This window comes from Phymastichus coffea, unplaced genomic scaffold, assembly GCF_024137745.1.
Source record: "Phymastichus coffea isolate CEN01 unplaced genomic scaffold, Cenicafe_Pcof_1.1 PCOF00001, whole genome shotgun sequence".
In the NCBI taxonomy this organism is placed as follows: domain Eukaryota; kingdom Metazoa; phylum Arthropoda; class Insecta; order Hymenoptera; family Eulophidae; genus Phymastichus; species Phymastichus coffea.
In genome coordinates, this window is record NW_026706812.1 from 5,553,588 (window position 1) to 5,575,610 (window position 22,023).

Here is a 22,023-nt window from a genome sequence, read left to right on the forward strand (position 1 = left end):
CTCCTCTCGCGCCCGTCTATGTGGTGTCCGAGTCGTCGTTATGTCCTCGGCGCGTGGCGCATCCCGCCTACCCGCCTGCATCTCCAACGCGGCCTCTTCTACGCGATATAAGTTATTCGCGCTTTCCGATAATGCCGCACGTACTTCCCTCCGCATAACTAAGCCAGGCAGGCTTGCGACGATGTTTCACGCCTGTCCGAAAACGTTCGGCCCTCCCGCGGCACCCTGGAACGCCACCTCTCCGTGAGACGCCAACTCTCTCCTCGCATCGGCGAGCGCCGTCGCCCCCTCATGTGACGCAACCCGGACGTTATCCTGCCCGTCTTCGCTCCTATGCTCTGGCCCGCTTCTCTGCGCTGCTACCGGCGGCGGCCGCTCGTCTGAGGATGCCAAGCTTTCTCGCCTGCGAATTAACGCAGGCTCGATCTGGCCCTCCAGACGTCCGCGGCTCACCTCGCCTCTATCAGGCTGCAGGTCCATGTTGACCTCACGCGACTCCTCCCGCAGAATAGCCTCCGGCGGGCCCGGCATAACGCCCGACTCAAAGTCACTCGGACTCAGGGGCGGATTAAGCTCCGGCCTTTCACGCGAGATCATGTAGCGCAGCATGCGCTCCTGAAGCACCCCGAAGCTACCCGTCACGCTAAGGCCATAGCTCTTAAGGAGACTCAGCAACTCCGCGGGCGGCGTTTCGTTGATTCGCCGCTTAAGAGCCCGCACCGACCTATCCTTTAATATTTCGCGCATAATCGCGCCTGTCGTCCCGCTTGGCGGCATCCTTACAAACCCCCCTGCTTCTCACACCGCCCGAACGCTCGGTCCAATATCACGCTCGCGATGTGGGCACAACCGACGACCGCGTCGCGCAACTGTCCAAATAATAAAATGAAATTAAAAAAAAACACTAGCGACCAACACTAACTTGCCCTAAATTATCGTCCGGCCAATTTTCATCAACGGCGGATGCGACTTCTACGCATTCGCTTTCTTTCGTTCGGCCGTTACTCAATCAACAATATAAAATAAACTTTCAGGCAGTGCGAATTATACGCACTGCTCTGCGTCCTTAACTTCAAAATAAAACTCAAAATAAAAACACAAATACTAACTACTCTCACTCTCGTCGCGGCTCCCAGGCAAGGGCGCACCTTTCTAATCCGCTGATCAAAACAGATTAGTACCCAATGGCCATATCGCATAAGTATCTAACTACGCTAACAACACCCGCTTCTTAAATGGACTTGTCTATCCGTCCTTTTACTGGCCGTATACCGTGGGTATGATGAATAGTGGCCTTCGACACGTTAGGTCGATGACTCACTCGTCCGTGCCTGAGTATAGCGACGGCAACACAACTATGCTACAATTTCGGCCTCGTATCTCTCTCTCGATCGGCGCTCTCTGTGAACCCGAGATGAGGAATGTAAACAAACACCGCTCGAGCCGCGGCTCAACGCAGCTCGGCCGATCGTTCGATCACCTCCCCTCTCGGCGTCAACCGACCTTTTCAAATTCTTTTGTCTACGCGAATTACTTTTCTATTTAGAATTTCGCGTCCTGTCTCTCTTTCTCGCGATCATCTCAATCCCGATTTCCGCGATTTCCCCACAAGGGATGCCATGTAACACGTACGTTAATGATTTAAGCCCGAGCAACGTTGCGTCACAAATTATTTAAGGGGGAAAGGCTCGGAAGGCAAATTCGCTTCGTCGCGAAAATTTAACGAGGGCTATGTCGTCCGGCAATATTGATAATCGCAATTTAATCAATTACAGAGAGACAGGTTTAACAGAATGAACTCATCAATTCTAATATTTTTCTCTTTATTACAACAATTTTATACATTCGGCCTTGACGTGTGCGTCGGCCGAGCCCGGGCTAAGTTCGCTCCGTGCGAGTGAACGCACAGGAAACAGAACGTCACCTTACAATTCGTCCCGCGAATTCCGCGAGGGCGATGCGAATTTACGCATCTAACCACTCGTCCGCGTCCGGCCTATGTGATGCTCGGAGAGAGAGAGAAATCGAGGCGCGCACCGATAAACTAAAAAGGGTACCTGACCTTGAGAGGGAGCGCTGTTGTGGAAGTCCACGTCCTCTGAGCGAGCGATGTAGTCCTCGCAAGGCAGGATTCTCGATGTAGCCGATCTTCCCTCTTGCTGATGGTCTCCAAACAGTTTTTAACCGCACAAACACCCGTTATTGTCGCGAAGTTCGACTAGCTGGCAATTAATTGCCGGTCAGAACTATACTGCCCGCGATCTCGCGGCTTCCGCGCTTTCTTACGCGCCCCTCCCTATAGGTACTCAACGGCCGAGCGCCGCCGGCTACGCACACATGTGCGGCTCATGCCGGCGACACTATTTCTCTCTCTCCTCCTCTGCTCTCCGCCTATGCCTATCCCTCCAGCGCCAGGCATCTCCGCCGATCAGGAATCAGACCTGTAACAAAGCCACATCGTGTGTCGATACTCGGTTTTACTCAACCAAGACCGATGTGGCAGCGGCTCAGGGGAAGGCACGCGGAAGAGAGAGAGAGGCGAACAGGGCGATCGAATCTAATGATCGATTCGCCCGTCACAACTTCCATAATTGTTAGTAGATGCAGATGGATTCTCATCAGTTTCCATGCCGGTCATGTGTGATTGTTGTGGGATAAATTTGGGAAGATCATCGACAGATAATATGGGCACCGGAGCAGAGCGAATTGTTTTACGAAGACAGACCCTTAGATTTTTGACAATTGGACGAGCAAAGTTGTATTTCACACTGAAGTTTCGAGCTGCCGTGAAAAGATCAAACACGGGCTTAGGCCATAGCGGACGAATGTAGACTGCTGTTTTGCTACCACATTTAAATATGTCTTTGTCGAATTGATCGGTAGTAAGAAGTTGTGATGAGTTGGTTGAAGTACAAGGAAGCTTCGTCAAACGAAAATTTGGAGATTGAGGGGAAGAAGCTTGCCTCTTCTTACTGAAAGATGAGTTACTGTGAGAGCTTGAAGTTGAAGAGGCGGATTGAGGCAGAGAAGTAGCAACACTTGAACGGCAACAGCCAAGGATAGTGGAACCAGCTGGCGCGACTGGACTCACACAGTACGAGTGGTATAGTTTATTACAGTTAGAACAAGTAATGGTACGATTAGTTTTGCGATTTATGACAGAATCACAAAAGCCACAGGTTAAGACCATTAAAGGCGCCGATTAAATAGTGTTTGCCTGATCGAAGTAATGACGATACTCTTAGTTACTAGTTAAACAGCAGTAAAGTGTATAATATATGTGTGTAGTAATACTCTTTTATAATGTGGAGAGTTTAAATTCGAATTGCGCGCACAAACTCACTGGTATCGGTACGGTAAGATGTGTCACGCCGGAGGGTCGACAGTTGTCCCGGACTCATGTGTGGTAGGCGTGGCTTGTGAGGAAGGCGAGTGGGGATGATAGACGATGGCCCCGGACTCGCCGATGTAGGTCTGATGTGTGTGTAGCCTGACGAATTCAAACTAGGCGCATGCGTAGTTTGAAAGAAACTCTCAGTGTTGGCAGAAATTTGCGGAAACTCGGTGTGGTAGAAGCTTGTTGCGAATTCACCGGCGATGAGAGAACTAACCTCAAAGAATCCGCAAGAAGAACTATTGATGAAAAACAATTGCAAAACACAGCTACAGGCGATGAATACGCTTGTATCAGTAAATTGCAATAAGGAGCTTGCAATGATGAACCTAAAACAGCCGCCCGAAGGCGAATATTTTAAGTATACTTGGTCAAAGTGGAGAGTGTAAAATTTTGCGACTGGCCGGTACTCACGAGAGAGAGAGAGAGAGAGAGGGAGAGAGAGAGAGAGAGAGAGAGAGAGAGAGAGAGAGAGAGAGAGAGAGAGAGAGAGGTGCTAATTAGGTAACGGTGAAAAACTCTGACAAACAAAATTAAAGGACTATACATTCATGTCTATTTGGTCTAATAGTATCATACGTACTACTGGAGTATAAACGAGTAGAACAATATTATTGATTAACGTTTAGTTTTAATATAAATCAGACAAGCGAATAGGAATTTACTTCCTCTGATGTATTGCGTTACACATTTAACATATGTTTATTTATTACGATAACATAAATTATATATGTACTTTAGTAAATAAATAAAAAATATAAATGAATCATACCTGTTAAACATAATCTTGGAATAGGTAATTGTTCAGTATTTATGGGCATAGAAGTTCGTAAAGTGAACATTCCTCTACCAATTGGCAGAGCCATAGTCCTTGTACATAATGCATGTAAAAATTTTTCTTGCTCTTCGATGAATTCGTGATCGCTAACATCAGGTCTTTGAACAATTGAAATAATCATTGGTTCAGAAGAATCCAGTAATTTACGTATTTCTCGAACTCTATGATCTGTATTAAATCTTAATCGTAGAATCTAAAAAAGATATTTACCATTAATAATAAATTTTTAACCTGTGAAAAAAATAGTAAAATATAAAAACAGTTATACTTTAGAATAAGTGATTAATACACAATTAATAGTTAATATTGCAGATTAACGATCAGTAAGTTACGAGGTCTGTCCGGAAAGTATCGGGCCTACCTTTATATTTTCGTGCTAGCGTTATTCTTTATCATGTGGTGGGTGGCATCCTTCAAAGTAATCCACACTTGATTGAATAACACGGTTCCATCGTTGTTTCCACTTTTCAAAGCAGTCCTGGAACTCACTTTTAGGGATAGCCTTAAGTACACTCGTCGCATTGTTTTCAACCATTGTTTTGTCATCGAATCGGTGTCCTTTGAGTGATTTTTTTAGTTTTGGAAACAGCCAAAAGTCACAAGGGGCTATGTCGGGACTGTATGGAGGTTGTCGAAGCAATGCGATATTGTGTTTGTTCAACTGCTGCTCAAGATTGGATGAATGCGCTGGCGCATTATCGTGATGGAAAAGCCAGTCACCACTTTCCCAAAAGTGCGGCTGTTTTCTTCTTATTGCATCACGCAAACGTTTCAAAATTTGAACGTAGTATTCTTTATTGATTGTCTGACCTGTTCGTGCATATTCGTGATGTACAACACCTTCACAATCGAAAAAAACAATCAACATTGACTTAACATTGCTCCGACTTTGACGTGCTTATTTTGGTCTTGGCGATTCAGAATGCTTCCACTGTGAAGATTGTTCTTTTGTTTCAAGATCATAACCATAAACCCATGATTCATCACCTGTAATAACTTTTCTAAGCACATTATCATCATTATTGACCATTTCCAGATTGTCCAGAGCGATTTCTAAGCGAATGTTCTTCTGTTCTGCTGTGAGCAATTTTGGGATGAATTTCGCACAAACACGTTCCATTCCTAAATTTTCGATTGAAATTTCTGAAATGATAGTTTTTGGTATCCCAAGGTCTTCTTCTAGTTCTCGCACAGTCATACGACGATATTGTTCGATTGCAAGTCGCACCCGCTCAATATTATCTGCGGTTTTTGTCGTCGAAGGTCGGCCGGAATGAGAATCACTATCGACAGAAGTGCGACCATCTATGGACCGTTTATACCACTCTTTTATTCGTGTTTTGCTCATACACTCGCTTCCGAAGGCCTTTTGCATCATTTCAATAGTTTCCGAACTCGTTTTTCCGAGTTGAAAGCAAAATTTGATGCAAATTCGTTGATCTTGTTTTTCAGTCATTTTTGACAATATCAAAATCCGACGAACGCGAAAAAGGCACTGTAAACAAAGACACGCTGCGCATGAACTATACGTCCGGCAGGTTTCAGTAAGTAACCAATAGATTCGTGAGGCTTTAGTGTTGACGTTTCTGTCCGGTAGAGGTCGCTCGAACACTATGGCACGAAGATACAAACGTAGGCCCGATACTTTCCGGACAGACCTCGTATTAATTAAAATGGTTTTTTTTCTACCAATGCTTCTCACCAGTACTTGAAAAAAAACCTCAAGAAATACACAATTACAAAATTTTTTTCAAGAAATTCATACTCTTTATAACAAAGAAATATTGTGAGAATATTTATTCTGTAAAAATTACCTCACATAGTCATAAAATTCATTAATGAAATTAAAATTTTATATATTTATTCAATATTAATCGAAGAGACATGAGTAAACAAGTTATTTATGAAATAAAACAAAAATTCTCATTTGTTTATATAATCAAGATTTCATTTATGATGGGGAAAACCGCTTTGCTAACGATTTCTCTTTCGAACATTATCTTAAAGTATCTATGTGTGTGACTTCATCAAACCGGATGCATGTATGTATCCGTGAGCATAACACTCATACCTGATTCATTTGTTCGAAGTGTTAATTGGCGTACTTGGGAGTGAGAAAGAGTGCATATTTCGGCGGATTGTGAACGCCAAGAGAGAAAGATATATATATATATATATATATATATATATATATATATATATATATATATATATACTCGTATAGAGAGGCAGAGCTAAAGAGCGGAAAGCTTGACTGAACGTACCCAAAAGCCATTCACTCGCAGGCGACAGTGAGGAGTCCACCACGGTGTTTGTGGGAGCATCAGTCAGGGGCTCATACTCTTCCAGCAGGATGTTGGCACAGCAACAGAAAAAGAAAAAAAACGCCTTCAGTGCCGTGGACCGCTGTGTTATTTTTGCATGAAGTTGGCCTGTTCATGGTTTGCCCCGAACTTTTTAACGGATTTGCCGGCGCCTCATCAGCTGCAACCTCCGCCCCGAAGATTTCTAGATAACAGTAACGGCGCGAATAAAAGGAATAGCGGGAGTAGCAACAACAGCAGGGGCAGCGACATCGTTGGCAAATCTCTCTTTCTATCTCTATCTGTCTCTGTCTGTCTCTCTCTCTCTCTACTATAACGATTCGGGGCCCTCCTAGTTAAACAGAGGTTCACTAATGCACGGATGAACATGCGTCGATCCACAGCTATTCAGGTCGTTACCAAGAACTCCGCCTCGCCTGATTACCGTTATAGGCCAAAATTAAGTTTCTTTTTTTCGGATTTTAAGAATTTCTTTTAGTTTTGTTGTAAATGATCCGGAAATAAACTTTGTTTTATTTGTGCGATTGCTGGCGTAATTTCTTTCGTGTTCTTTCCACTTCTTCTAATTCCACGCTCTCTTCGTGCGCGAACCTCGCAATCTGCAGGCCCAAGCAAAAATTTAAATTTGTAAAAACTTACTCTTTTTCTTTTACAGATTGAAAAATACAATTCAATAATTACTGGAATATTGTAACAGAAAAATACAATCGACAACTTGGAGGGTTTTACCGGGGACTGCCTGCACAAATTCTTTAAAAAGGAACGGATTCGAAAGACGTGAACGCTTCGACAGCTAAGTAATAAACTGGATATATATATGTAGGTTAATCGCGTGCCAAACTAATGTTAGCATGTAGATTTATGACACGCGAACTGTGTTGACAGTCAATTAAATTAACTTACTTCCATTACAATATAAGAAAAAAAAGAAAAGTACAAAAATGAAGTTCATCCATGCGCATTCAAAAATCCAATACAGAATTAGATATAATTACGGTAATGATATTAATCCGCCCAAACACATTAATAAGATTACCGATAAACTAATAGGTAATCCTTTTTCCTCTTAGCTTGATGAATACGCGACATATCGTTGTGACCGACCCGGGGGCTAGCAAAATTGCTCAATTACTCGCAGGTGAATGCAACGCTCGAGCATCTAAAGAGAGAGGGGGGGGGGAGTGGGGCAACTCAGCGACTGCCTCCCGGTTTCTGCTCTCCTACTGTTGCTGTTGCTCGAGTCTGGTTACTGGGTGTTACCGGACTCCGCTCGGATAAAATATCGCACGCGTCGACCGTGTGGATCCTTACATGTTCCGGTGCCGGCATCAAAAACTCACAGAACGTGACTCAGCAACCAATCACAACAAAATCCTACTAATACGCCCCTTGCACCGGGCGAATATCTTTAATAACTTGGCAAAGCCGCTCTCGAAAATAATTCTAAACACCTTAGGAAATTGGCGACGTATCCGACCCGACAGTCCAGCACCAAGTCTCACTCATTAACTCTCTTCTCGCCTCTCTCCGAATCCCGCGTTTGCCGTTCTCTTCATCTGCAGTCACCAGTTGGTCTTAGCTACACCAATCATCTCGTTGGTACACTTTATACAGAGAAATTTGGCTTGAGAGTGGCAAACGAGCGATCGTAAGAGTCAACGAACATAATATGTTAGAGTATCTTTGATGGATTATGGATTATACGTTAATAAATTGAAAAGGTAAAAAGAGAGGGTTCACCATTGAAAATGACATAAATGTTATTAGAAAATGTTGAATTATATAATCATACTATTAAAGAATATTATATATAACCTTTTATATTTCCATAACTTTTTTCTTATAGTGGAATTTCCTATCATAAGTAATTATTTCTAACATAAATATATCTAGTCCCTTTAATTGTTGACTTTTAAGAATTTTGATGTTTAAATCTCTATCAAGAAAATAGTTATCATTATATAAATATATGTATATAAATATTATATATTATATTTATGGATATGTATATATATATACATATATTTAAAATAAGAGTCTGAACCTTTATTCACATCTTTGGCCACCGTCACACTACGTAATTAATACTACTGAGGTATACTATATATCATACTTTATATATTATGTCCTATCTACATTTTCTATTACTCCAAGCTTATTTATCTGTCTTACGTATTCTGACCATAAGCAAGTGTGTATGTATAATAAATAGCAGTATAAGCCAGTGAGTATACTATCTTTGTTTTGGAATATAGTTGAAATCATTTTGTTAATTTATTTGCGCATTCATTAGTTTATTTTCTTTAGTCTGGTGTTGGCGATGGATATCTTGAGAAGTTTGTTGACAAGTTTATTTGGGTGGATTTAAAGTCTAAAGTTATATTTTGCGTAGAATTTTTTAATTTCTTCTTTCACTGTAGGAATCTCGAAATCATTTTGAATAATTTCATTCGGTGCGAACGAAGGGACCCGTACTATATTGCGTAGGACTTTCGATTGAAATCTTTCCAAGATGTCGATATTCGAGTTAGAAGTAGCACCCCAAATTTGAATGCCATATCTCCAGCCTGATTTAAGTATAGCTTTATCTAGCAGCAGTTTGTTTTCAATTGACAGCTCCAATTCTGTTCCGATGAGTCAGTACATTTTCTATATTTTAGACCCAACAGTTTACGTTCTTCGATCTAGGTGAATACCTAGATATTTTACTCAATTGTTTTGCGAAATATATTTCTCGTTTAATCTAATAGGAGGACAGGTAACTTTTCGAAGTATGAATGTTGTATGTATCGATTCGCTTTCGTTTACTATTACTCTCCAGGAGTTAAACCAACTTTGAAGGAGATTTTTTAAGTAGTTTTGTAATGTTTTGATTGCTATTGTTGCATCTGGGTATACTTTTAAAATTGATGTATCATCTGCATATGTTGCTGTCAATATATTAATAGATTTCGGTAATGTAACGTTTGAGTGTGTCTCGCGTTATTAAAATAATAGTTCGGACTCTTTACATTAAATTCGCAATAACGTCTCCGAGAAAAGCAAGAAGTTGACACGCACGCAATCTAAATAACAAAAGAAAATATTTCGAGTGGCAAACCACGAGGCTTGCCAACTCGATGAGCTGCTTCGAAGTGCAATTGATAGCAAATTTTTTTATATTGAATCTCTTGGAATTTTTCCTTTAAGAATTCCTTTTAAAAATTCATCATGCGATCATTAGATGCAACACAGTGAGCGATAATAGTAGATGCTCACAGGCCCTACGACGCCGATAAGTCGGATAACAGGGCTGACCAATCGCCGACGCGCGGCCAAGCGAGCCTGCGAGGCCCCCTTAACGCACATCCACCGTAATCCGGACGACTTTCTGCGTTGATTCATAACTATAGATAAAACGTGGATACACCAGCTCCAAAGAAGGCGAAGACAGTGAAATCGACTGGCAATGTTATGACCACTGTTTTTTTGGATGCACGTATCTTCTATTTAGAAAAAAGACAAAAAATCACCAGAAAGTATTGTGCGTCGTTGTTTGACCGGTTAAGCGAGAAATTTCAAGCGGATAGTTCAACTGTAATTTTCTTAGTCGACTTAAAAGGAGGGAATATGCCGGATTATTCGAGAAACGAAATTGTTGATATTCTGTTGTCTCTCGGGGCATGTCAAGGCCGATATCGTGCTGCAGCAAGGTATTACCCGCAGCACCCGGCTAGGTAATCAATACCATGCCTTCATTGGCTGGGTAATCGATACCTTACCTTAATTAGCTGGGAAATCAATACCTTCCCTTCACTGGCTGGGTAATCAATACCTTATTAACCTCACCCTTGCCCCGAAGGGATGGGGGGGGGGGTGAACCGCTCCCCCAACATAATACTTTATCTAAACGTAGAATTTCCCGCTCTTTTCGAATACGGGATAAAAAATGGGGGTCCTTATTCAAAATATCTCTTGGTTATTGGGTTATTGGGGCTATTGGGGTTATCGAGTTATTGGGTATTGGAGTTATTGGGTTATTACAATTAACCTTACCCTTGCCCGATCATCCCTGTGCATAGATGAAGAAAATCATAAATTTAACCCCTACATGACCTCAGGCGAGGGGGGGTTAACCGCACCCCACACATAATACGTTATTTAAACGTAGAATTTTCCGCTCTTTCCGATCCGGGATCAAAAATATGGGTTCCTATTCAAAAAATGACTTGGACCTTCAAATGACCTTGAAAATAAATCTCAAGGTCAAATCGGATTACACAGAAAGGTTTCCCCCACTGTTCCAAACAACTGTTGTCTGAACAATTTTTTTGTACAATGCCAATCGTTGAAAATTTCGGGGTGGTTCCTTTAAAATGGGACACCCTGTATAGCATTTTTTGTTTGGTAGTGAGAGGCGTAAAGGTTATAAGTGTTTTGCGTGCTCGACGATTTCTTGCTATCGAAAAATATGGACCAAAGGATTTGCTTCAAATTTTGTGTAAAAAATATAATAAAGTGCTCCGAAACACTTGAAATGTGGACGGTGGCATACGGTGAAACTGTTCTGAGTAAAAAAAAATATTTACAAGTGGTACAAACTCTTCCAAGATGGCCGGGAAGATGCCAATGACGAGCCTCGCTCTGGACGCCCAAGCACGTCAACAACTGATGAAAACGTTCAAGCAGTGAAGAAAATTGTTCTGGAAAATCGTCGAATCACTATCAGAGAAGTTGCTGAGGATGTTGGTATATCGCTTGGCGCGTGCCATGAAATTTTTTCTAACGTTTTGGGCATGAGACGTGTGTCAGCGAGGTTTGTTCCGAAATTGCTAAATTTTGACCAAAAGAACCGTCGCATCGCTCAAGAACTGTTGAATGACGTCAACGACGACCCAGATTTACTCAAAAGGGTCAGAACTGGTTACAAATCATGGGTATATGGTTATAATATCGAAACCAAAGTCCAATCGTCCCAATGGAAGAGCTCAGATGAGCCAAGACCGAAAAAAGCACGCCAAGTTCAATCAAATGTCAAAGTTTTGCTCACTGTTTTCTTCGATTACCATGACGTGGTGTATAAGGAGTTCTTACCATATGGACGTACGGTCAATAAACAGTATTATCTTGAAGTTATGCGCCGATTGCGAGAAGCAATACGAAGAAAACACCCAGAATTGTCGAAAAACAATTCATGGCTTTTGCATCACGATAATGATGCTTCTGCTCACTCATCTTTGCTTGTGAGAGATTTTTTGGCCAAAAACAACACCACAATCATGCCTCAGCCACCATATTCACCAGATTTGGCCGCATGTGACTTTTTCTTGTTCCCAAAACTAAAGAGACCTATGAAAGGACGGAGATTTGCAACGATTGAAGAGATAAAGACTGCATCGCTGGAAGAGCTCAAGGCTATACCGAAAAGTGCTTATGAGAAGTGCTTTGAGGATTGGAAAAACCATTGGCATAAGTGTATTGTACCTGAGGGGGATTACTTTGAAGGGGACAACATAAATATTGATAAATAAATAAATATTTTTTCTTAAAAATACAGTTACCTTACTTTTTGAACACACCTCGTAGTTTGTACATATTTAACTACAGATTTTTCTGCAGATAAATCCACCTAATTTTCATTTGTAATTAAGTATATTCTATAGATTTTTGTATTTATTCTTCGACAGATTATAGTATATTACGCTAAGTATAATTTGTAATAAAACCTACTTGCAGAAATTATTTATATATCGAACGCCTATCAAACATTCAGTAAAATAAACTAAATAATTTAAATACGTATGAAATCGATTTTATTTCTCTCTCTCTCTCTCTCTCTCTCTCTCTCTCTCATCTCTGCACTTATAGATTGCTGAAACACATATAAATTGGCAATTATAGCCTTTTGCATTAGTATATGATCACATTTCATATGTATTCATATTAGGATTCTGTATTATAAATGAAATAATCAAAAGGAAAATAATTCTTGTTACCAAATGATTTGTATTTAGTCAAAATCATGAATATGTTCACGAACTCTTTACAATCACTATTTTCTATTTCTTCGATAACAAATTATATAATATAACTTTGCACGTAGATTTAAACATGTATTCTTAATAATAGGTAACTCGAGATTAGAAAATATTATGGTATTTCAATTATATGAGTCTACAATTTTAATTAATTTATTGCAACGGTAGTCGATTTAATTAATCGAACCGTTCGCGATTCTGCTTCTCGCGCGTTAGTTCGAACTATTGAGAGAGAGAGGGGGCGCGCGATCATTTGAATAAGTAGTTACGCCTCATCTGTTTACGCGAGTTTACCGCCGATTTGTGTTTTGCACTTTCATTCGCAAAAATAAATAGTTTTCTCTGGGACAAATACGTGCGGGTGTGTAACGACGATATTGCAGCAGCAAGCAGCGGTATAGAAGCAGCAGATAAAAGCTGATAGAGCAAATATAAGGCGGAGCAGCTGATAATTGAGGAGCAGCGGCAGTTGAAATTTTACAACAACAATTACGGCTGATCACCGTAATTGCACCGCATGGTAGATGCACCTTCCGTCATATTAAGCGATACAAAATATATTCGATATTTTGTTTATTCGTGATAGCGTTATTTTTTATAATCGCGCCGTGCGTTAGTTCGCGGTAGAATTCAAATCTACTCTCTCTCTCTCTCTCTCCTTTTCACCGATCATAATTAAATTGTAAAATCCTATTCGCGAGCGTCAGTCTTTCGGCCCAACAAAGACTGTAGTGATTTTTTTTTGTTAATTAAAGTCTGTTAAATTTATTCACCGTTTTCGTCATTTGATTTTCCTGGTAGCTTAAGTATTTGAAACAGGCTTAGGTTTTAATCCAATTCATCAAGTGTAACAAAACACGTGACTTAAGGTGAGTTCAACTCCGATCAATTAAAGAGATCTAGGATAAATCATCTGACGTTAAGGCGAATACACGTATTATCATACGTGTTTAACGGAGCGGCGGTTTGCTCTGCATCGTGGGAGTTTGTTCTTAAATAAATTTCCCATTTTCAGATTTATCTCCCCGTTACATTATTTATAATGCATTATTTCAGTATACGAATAACAATTCACACTAGCAATTTAGAATAATTCTTACTTTAACTCCCGGTTTTCTACAGATGCATCCAAGTTATCGTGAATTGAATATATAATCTAAATATTTGACCATAAACCGCCCACCTCCATTCTACTTAGTTACTTAGCCTAGCAACCCTCTAATTCTAAAAATGCTATTACTTGCTAACAGCTTCTCTGAAGAATCGGCGTATTGAAACTTCTATTTGTTTAATAAAGAAGTTCATAAAATACTTTATCAAATACTTATTAGTCACATTTGTTTATTTTTCATTTTTTAATTTTCTATACCTCTTCAACCGGGACTGAAGGGGTTGGATTTATTATTTATTCGTGTTCAGAGTATGTCAACACAAAATATCTAAGATAACTGTACTCGAGCAGGATAACTTAAGGTTTTTGACGTCACTCCTTCCAAATCCGGGCTTCTTTAACTTTAACACATTATATTCAAGGTTATTTGAAGGTTAAATGAAAAATGTTAATAAAAAATTCTAAAAAAAATAGATATATAGGTTTTTAGGGTCACCCAATTCAAATCATAAAGATAATTCCATGGTAATATTTGTTAACATATGCACGGTGATTTTGAAACATTGGATGAAACTTATATCACTGAATTCGTCTTGAAAAATTATTTAAAAATTTTTTTGGTAATTAGGTAATGAGATAATTAACTTTAAAAAATAGCCAATCAGCGGCCGGCTTTAGAATGTAAAATGCAGCTTGGCGAGCGCGGAGCGGCGTGACAGTCGACATGCGCGCGCCGCAGTCAACTGAAAACGGTACTCAACTACTAATGAATTTTGCTTGCTAACTGCAATTTTCGATAATTCAACAATTTTTTGAATTTACTTGAATTATTTTATTTGACATTAAGTGACGAATTAAGATGATGAATTTAAGTGAGTCGAAAATACTAGTGTTTTTAAAAATTATGCTACATAGCGGAATATAAACTACGCTGTTCATAAATAATTTGGAAAAATATATGTTTTTTCTTTTGTTATTTGCCAATGATTATAATAATACTTTCAATAAATGGTTCAAACATTTTTTATTTCTAAAAATATTTGGTGTTATTTTTGATCATGATGTTTTAATAATAAAAATAAACGCACAAAAATAAACTACAAAGCACTAGTTAATAAATTAAATTAAATCAAATGCACTAGCTTGCTTTCTCGAGCGTGCGTAAGCCGAGTCTTCGCGCACGAAACATCGAAAAATACAAGAACAGTACTGCTAACGAATATCATATTTAGTGAGCAATATGACAATAGTACAAGTATATCTGTTAAGTCCGGAATTTACAAATATTTAATTAAATTTACTTGAAAATCAGTCTAGAGTAAGCGAAATTATCGAAAGAAAAAGAAATAAAAGGGGAACCTGTCGTAGCGGGTACCCTCCGCTATCTTTTGGATTGTTGTTTCCTTGTGATTTGTCGATTTGTAGTCCGTCGTTGCTAAGAAATGGAATATGCTTAAAGCACCGCTCACAGCCAGTCACGCTTCACAAGTCGATAGGGATTATCGGAAGTTCCGGTTTAAGTTGAACTTACGGATTTTTTTTAGAAATATCGACACCTTTATTGGATTTACACTTTTACTTCGACGTTTACAAGAAGAGAATTGTTTCGGTTTAAAATGTACTTTACTAATTTAAGAGATTCGACACCCTTTTTACTTAGACGTTTCGCGCAGCTTGTTACTGTTTCACTACCGGTTACCGAATGTCGCAAGTCCTCCTGCAATCGAGGAAAAAGCCTCGCGATGACCCACCCATTGATGTGTTAACCAATGTCACCGGCCAATGGGCTAATTGCTTAATCAGCTTCGCGAGTCGTTGCATATTCTATTCAGCAATTCTCGCAAAAGCGTGAAAGAAGAGAACTGTCTCTCCCGCTTTCGCGACGTGCTTTTGTCAAAAGCGCATATTAGACGGAAAGTTATACGCGACTTCCATTCTCCGCGGGAAATGGCATCGGCTTACATGCACATTCAGTTTGGAGGTCGATTCGTACCGAAGCTGCTGAAAGCGAGGAACTGCGCAGTTAGCCGTTTGCGCGAGAAAGACTAAAGGTCACTCGCAAACTGCTACTTCGGCAACATATCAGTGCCTGATGTCTGGCTTGCTTGGAATGTAACAATAGCATACTATGTTTTATTCACGCGTACGAATCATGCGTACGTATAAATTCTATGGCGTGAATTGTGAATGACTAACTAAAATTACAACTCGCTTCATTCTTAATATGGGTGTGTTAATAAGCGCAATTCAGGATTATAGTGTATCGATGTTTCTAAGACTTTTTTTAACCCTCAGAATTGAACCCTGGAACTCTGTGACCGCTCGTTTACTTTCTTTTTCCGAGCTCTATTAAATGAACCTACTCGTTTATTTTTTAAAATTTTTTAAACCTCCCTTTTGGCAATTTTTATCATCCAAAGGTGCCTCTCACCCATCAATTTTCCGAATTTCCGATAGCGTTTTCTTGATCTCAACAAATATTCAGGGGGCTGTAAAGAAACTGTTTTTTTTTAATTCGCACTCTTTCCCCGAGAAAGTCGCCCCTAAAGGTTGATTCAAGAGTTTGGTACCATTGGATTCGTCTTAAAAAATTGAATAAGATGGCACAAATAATTTTTTCTTTATAATTAGATAGATGATCGCTATTCAATGTTAGCCATTGAACGGCTGATTACGGCCGATGGACCGCGCGACAGCCGATTATGACGGAGTAGGCAAATTGTCGCCCGCATACTAATCAACACGTGATAGCGTTTCTCAGCTCGATTGCTTCTGCGTACTACATTACTGATTGCATATTGTAGAAATTTTTTGATAACGTTATACTCATCGCAAATGACAACAATAAATTGATTTAATCTTTGCATAAAAATAATTATGTTTAATATTAATAAGAAATCATGGAAAAAAGCCGAGTGAAATAAATATGAATGTAAGATAACGAGTAAATACGAAATTAATAGAAACATTAATGAAATTCGAATTCGGTGTAAAAGATTAACAAATTACCAGCAACAATAACTTCACATTATTTATCTAACCTAAAATTGACAAAACGCGGTTAGTGTATTGCATTCACTGACATCGAAATGTTCTCCTTGGTCTTGTGGAAGTCGTGTGACCCGGTGGAATTTAGTGTTGTGGCGTCAAATAATGTAAGATGCATCAACGGAAAATCCGAAGCTAAATTCGGGCGGAAATGGTTCGACATAGATTTGGTGGCAATGAACGGTAAGTAAATACAAACATACTCGCGTACAACGCGTAGGACACACGTGCTTGTAAGCTCACATACAACCACGCACCCGCATACACTCATACGCACCCAAACCATGCACTTATTAAAATTAAAAAAATATATTATATTATTCAATTATATTAAAAAATTATATTAAAAAATTGAAACCTGTAATTGAGATTTTTATTTAGATGACGAGGGTTATTTAAATAGTTTGGAGGTTTCGACCGATGGAAAGGTGATCCATGGAGATAGGCATAATGAAGATAATTTAAATTACAAATTAATATGTAAATTATAATAATAAAAGATTTTTATTGCAGGACTGGAAGATAATAAAGAGGAGATAATTTTAAGAAGAATTTTGCTGGAGTGAAATCCGGAAACGGAAAGGTATTAAGGCGCAAGCTCGTACACAGCATATCCACTCACACGGGCTCGTATACGCACACTTTCTCACGCACGCTTGCAAGCTCACACACCAAACACGCTCGCACACTGATCCGGGCTCGTTTTCGAGCTCGTTCACACGTGCATATACCATCAAGTATACTCGCCTATACACTTAGGCATTCATACACACGTTTGCACATCCAACTGATATTGATAAAATAGTATGTACTTTATTGTAACAGAATGTATTATTTATAATTGTTATAGGTACGTCTTTGCAATGGTTGCGCGGTTTATGTTGTCCAAATTGAGTTGGACAACATAACCACGAAATATAAATATAACAGCCAAAAGATGGTCAACAAATTAATGAAATCATTAATCGAGAAGGGAGAGCTCCGTCGTATGACTCCAACTGGGAAAGCCGGCACGGTGGCAATTCACAAAGTTATTTACGACGGAGTATTAGATAAATAAAAAACTTATAAAGTAATATAAAAACACATCATTCTTCCTCTTCTTATATTCCAGAGTTGGTTAACGAAAAGGTTTGTAAGGCGGAAAAGATGTTGGCAGCAAAGTATAGGATTGTGCGAACACGATCATGCGATAGTGTGCGAAGAAATAAAAAATAATTCTTTAGTTACAGATTTGTTTGTTTGTTTCTTTCTTTGTTTATTCAATAAAGTTTTATTTATTTTATTGAGCATTATTTATTTAAATTAATTTCTTACTATTTTATGAATTTTCTATGACTTTTCTACGACTTTTCTACGACTTTTCTATGACTTTTCTACGATTTTTTTACGACTTTTCCACGACTTTTCTACGACTTCTTAGGGAGGGAAACAAAAACAAATCTTTTTATTTATAACGAATATTTTTTGGATAGGATAACGATTTCTTTTTAATAGAATAAAATGTGTAGGAAATGAAAAATGAAACAGAATACAAAAATTATTAATAAAAATGAACATAGAACAATTATTTACACACTTATACACACACATTTACTCGTTCGCAGACTAACACACTCGCAAGTATACATTCATTTATTCATGTCCCAGTCAGGATCGTCGTCATCGTCGTCGTCGTCAATGTCTTAGTCATCGTCATCGTTATCGTTATCTTAATCTATCAGATTCGGGTTGACTAAGCATTGTTCAAAATGGCCTCCGTTCTGTTGAATACACATATCTGCTCTTCGCCTTACGTCTCTTGTCGTTCTCTCGATTACATCTGGATCAAGATGATTGGCGAAGTTCTGTATTTGTAGACGCAATTCATTAATGTTTTGAGGTACTTCGCCATGGTATATTTCTCCTTCGACGATCCCCACAAAAAAATCGCATGGAGTGCAATCCGGGGATCTTGCAGGCCATTCAATTAGATCATTATAACCAATCCAGCGTCCAGGATATATCTGTACCCAATTTCCATTGTTCCAATTATGAAATTCGTAAATTAGGTATTATGTTTTGCAACGGTAGTCGATTCAATTAATCGCACCGTTCGCGATTCTGAATTTCGGGCGTTAGTTCTAAGTATTGAGAGAGAGAGAGGGGGCGCGCGATCTTTCAAATTAGCAGTTACGCCTCAGCTGTTGATACGAGAGGATATCGCCGGAATTTTGTTTGCACTGTTTTCTCACCGAGTGATAGTTTGATCCAGAATAATTACGCGCGCGAGTGCAACAACGTGATTGGCAGATTGCAGTATCACGGTAGCAGCATATTTGCAGCTGATAGGCGGTACGAGACAGCGCAGCTGATATAACAGAACCGGAGGCAGTTGATACATTCTATTGACATCAACAATTACGGCTGATCACCGTAATTGCACCGCAGGGTAGGTGCACCTCCCTTAATTATCGCGTCAAAAATACAATCGGTATTTTGTCCGATCGTAATAGCGTTAATTATTTGTATTCGCGCCGAGCGTTAGATCGCGCCAATTTTCGTATCTTCTCTCTCTCTCTTTCTCACCGGAAAATTATTTAATTGTAAATCCTATTCGCATGCGTCAGTCTTTCGGCCCGACAAAGACTGTATAGATTTTTTATGAATAAACTTTGTTAACTTATTCGCCGATTTCGTCATATGATTTTCCTAATAGTTTAAGAAATTGAAATAGGCTTAGGTGTTAATCCTATTACGCCTAGGGGATTAAGCGGAGAAGGAGTAAAGTCGCTCACACTTCAAACTCATCGAGTGTCACGATACATGTGACTTAAGGTGAGTTCAACTCTACTTGATCGAAGACAACCAAGTTAAGTCAGCTGACGTTAAGGCGAATACACGTACTTACATACGTGATTAACGGAGCGGCGGTTTGCTCTGCATCGTGGGAGTTTGCTTATAAATAAATTTCCCATTTTTGCAAGATTCCCCCCCGTTACATGGCGCCCAACTGGTATTAAGACCCGTGTCGTGCGAATAGGATTGTGCGTCGAAGGTAATCGACGCACGAGAGAGAGAGACGATTGCGCGAGCGCTTAGGGAGGTTTGAGCGGGTGGTAGAGCGAGATCGTGAGCGGTACGCCCTCTGCTGGAGAAAAAACGAAACCACTTCGAACCTTTAGCTAAAAATTGTTAAGAATATTGTAATAAGGGCCGAAAGCGATAATTATTGATAGGTCGAAGTGATTTCAGGTCGTACGGGATAATCAGGTGTTAACCCATTTCAGCCACAGTTTGGTGGATAAAGGGGGGTTGGTAGCACCTGATCGACGATAAAGGCAGAGAGCCAAGCGTGCAGTTCAATTATTAGCCAGGTGGAGCAAGCAAACAGCAGGCTCCGACCTTAGGTAGGATATTTTTATAATATTTATAGAAAGTTTGCGGAACTGCACGCGCTCATAATCTCGCGAATTTGAGCCTTATAAAAGGAGGCAATAAGGGTAGTTACACTAAATAGTGTATACCCCGCTCATACCTTGGGTGATAGGAAGCGGTAGTGGTCGATTAGGCCGAAAATTTTAAACCTCAACCGCATCCTACACCCGTGCGGAGGCAAGATGGCTCTGTTGTCAGCTCAAATTGACAATTGGGCATTCGAGCTGACCTCCGCACAGCGCGAACGCTATTTAGCGGAATTAGAACTGCGCAAGGATGGAACTGTCATCCGATAGGCGGCTAGGCTTGGGAGATGGTTGCTGGGTGAGTACACCGCCACAGATTTTCAAGACACCACGCACAGCAAAGAGGTGGCGGGACGCAGGAGGCGATCCCGACAAGCGTGGCTCGACACAGTCTGTGACGAGTTGGAAAACTCCAACGCGGATGATAACAGCGACCATCCCCTCAGAATCATCAATAGGGAGGGAATATCATTGACTGATATGTCAAGAACATTCACCTGCCCGGATGAGGACTCTGAAGGTGAAGCCAGCCGCCATGAAGAGGATGAACTCGTCCAAAAGGCCCTCCACACGCAAGAACAGAAGGAGGGGGAAAGGAGACGGAGCAATCCGGATCTCAGATCGCAGGAAACCTGCACCCGGAAGGAGCCTCAGGAAGAATTGTCCTTGAGAGAAGCCTTCCGAGAAATAGAGTACCTGAAGGAAGGAGTCGACCGTAACCACAAACTGGTAGGTCGAATCCTGGAAACCCTACAGACTCTGCAGGGAATACAGGTGTGTGCGGAGCGCGAGGCGCAGGATATGCGTCTGCGAATACGAGAGCTGGAAGAGACAATGCATGATATGGCCAATGCAAGTCGTTCTTCTCTGCGCGACTCGGTTCAACCACGTTCCGCACGTAATGTGGACTTTCAGGACACATACACCTGTCACTACGACTCTGGGATCCCGGGAAGCACACCGGCTCCTCCAAGACCACAACCCAGAAGGAGGGAAGTCACCCCACCGGAAGTCCTCCAAAGAAGAGGACAGGAAGAGGATCCGGAAGATTATGGGAGATCCGAACCTGTTCGACAGAGGAGTCGAAGAGGCTCGTCTGGCACCGGTCGTCACTTATCCTCAGGGCTCTCCACAACCCGAGATGTTGGGAAAATTGTCCGCGGATGGAAATTGAGGTTTGCGGGCAGTAGGGCACAGAGCGTAGATACGTTTCTGTCAAGGTTGGAAGATCTGCGCGTAGGTGCAGGGCTAACTGATGACGAAGTACTTTGTTCCGTATCAGAGATCCTCGAAGGTAACGCGAGGACCTGGTACGATAATAACAAGTACCAGTGGCTTAGTTATACAGAGTTCGTCGCGGACGCCCGGGACTGGTTCGGCACAAGTACGCAACAGCAACAAAGGCTATTGCAGGAAGCTCAGAACCGGTTCCAGGGCGAGGACGAACTAGTGCGAGACTACGTGTCCAACCTGGTGGCTCTTGTCAATAGACTAGAACCACCCATGCCCTTGGAGAGGTTATTAGACTTACTCCATGCAAACCTCCTTCCAAACATCCAAATTCAGCTGCGTCGGAGCGAGATGAAGTCGATACGCGAATTCAACAGGAGGGCGACCGAAGTACAGAACACCTTATCTTACGGTCGTCGTCCACGTGTATTCGCTGACCCCAATTCGACGATCTTCCCTCAGCACGCCTACCAGCCGAGCAAAAGAACGGCTGGTAGTAAATCCCAAACCGCTGCAATGGCCAGCGAAGGGAAAGAGCGTGCGAAGAAGGAGGGAGATCCGCAGCGTGGACAGGGAGTGGAGAACCCTGCCAGGAGGCCTACCGAACAAGCGTCGGTA

The 22,023-nt window shown here is 40.8% G+C and overlaps 1 protein-coding gene across 4 annotated transcripts in view; it reads right to left on the reverse strand.

The window, feature by feature from the left end:
• LOC131675389 (anaphase-promoting complex subunit 1) overlaps positions 1 to 22,023 on the reverse strand; it is an 896,320-nt gene that overhangs the window by 450,472 nt on the left and 423,825 nt on the right. For all 4 annotated transcript variants that reach the window (XM_058954365.1, XM_058954368.1, XM_058954359.1 and 1 more), the window contains one exon: positions 4,167 to 4,425. In XM_058954365.1, the coding sequence (XP_058810348.1) occupies positions 4,167 to 4,425 (259 nt within the window). The remainder of the gene's footprint in view (positions 1 to 4,166; positions 4,426 to 22,023) is intronic.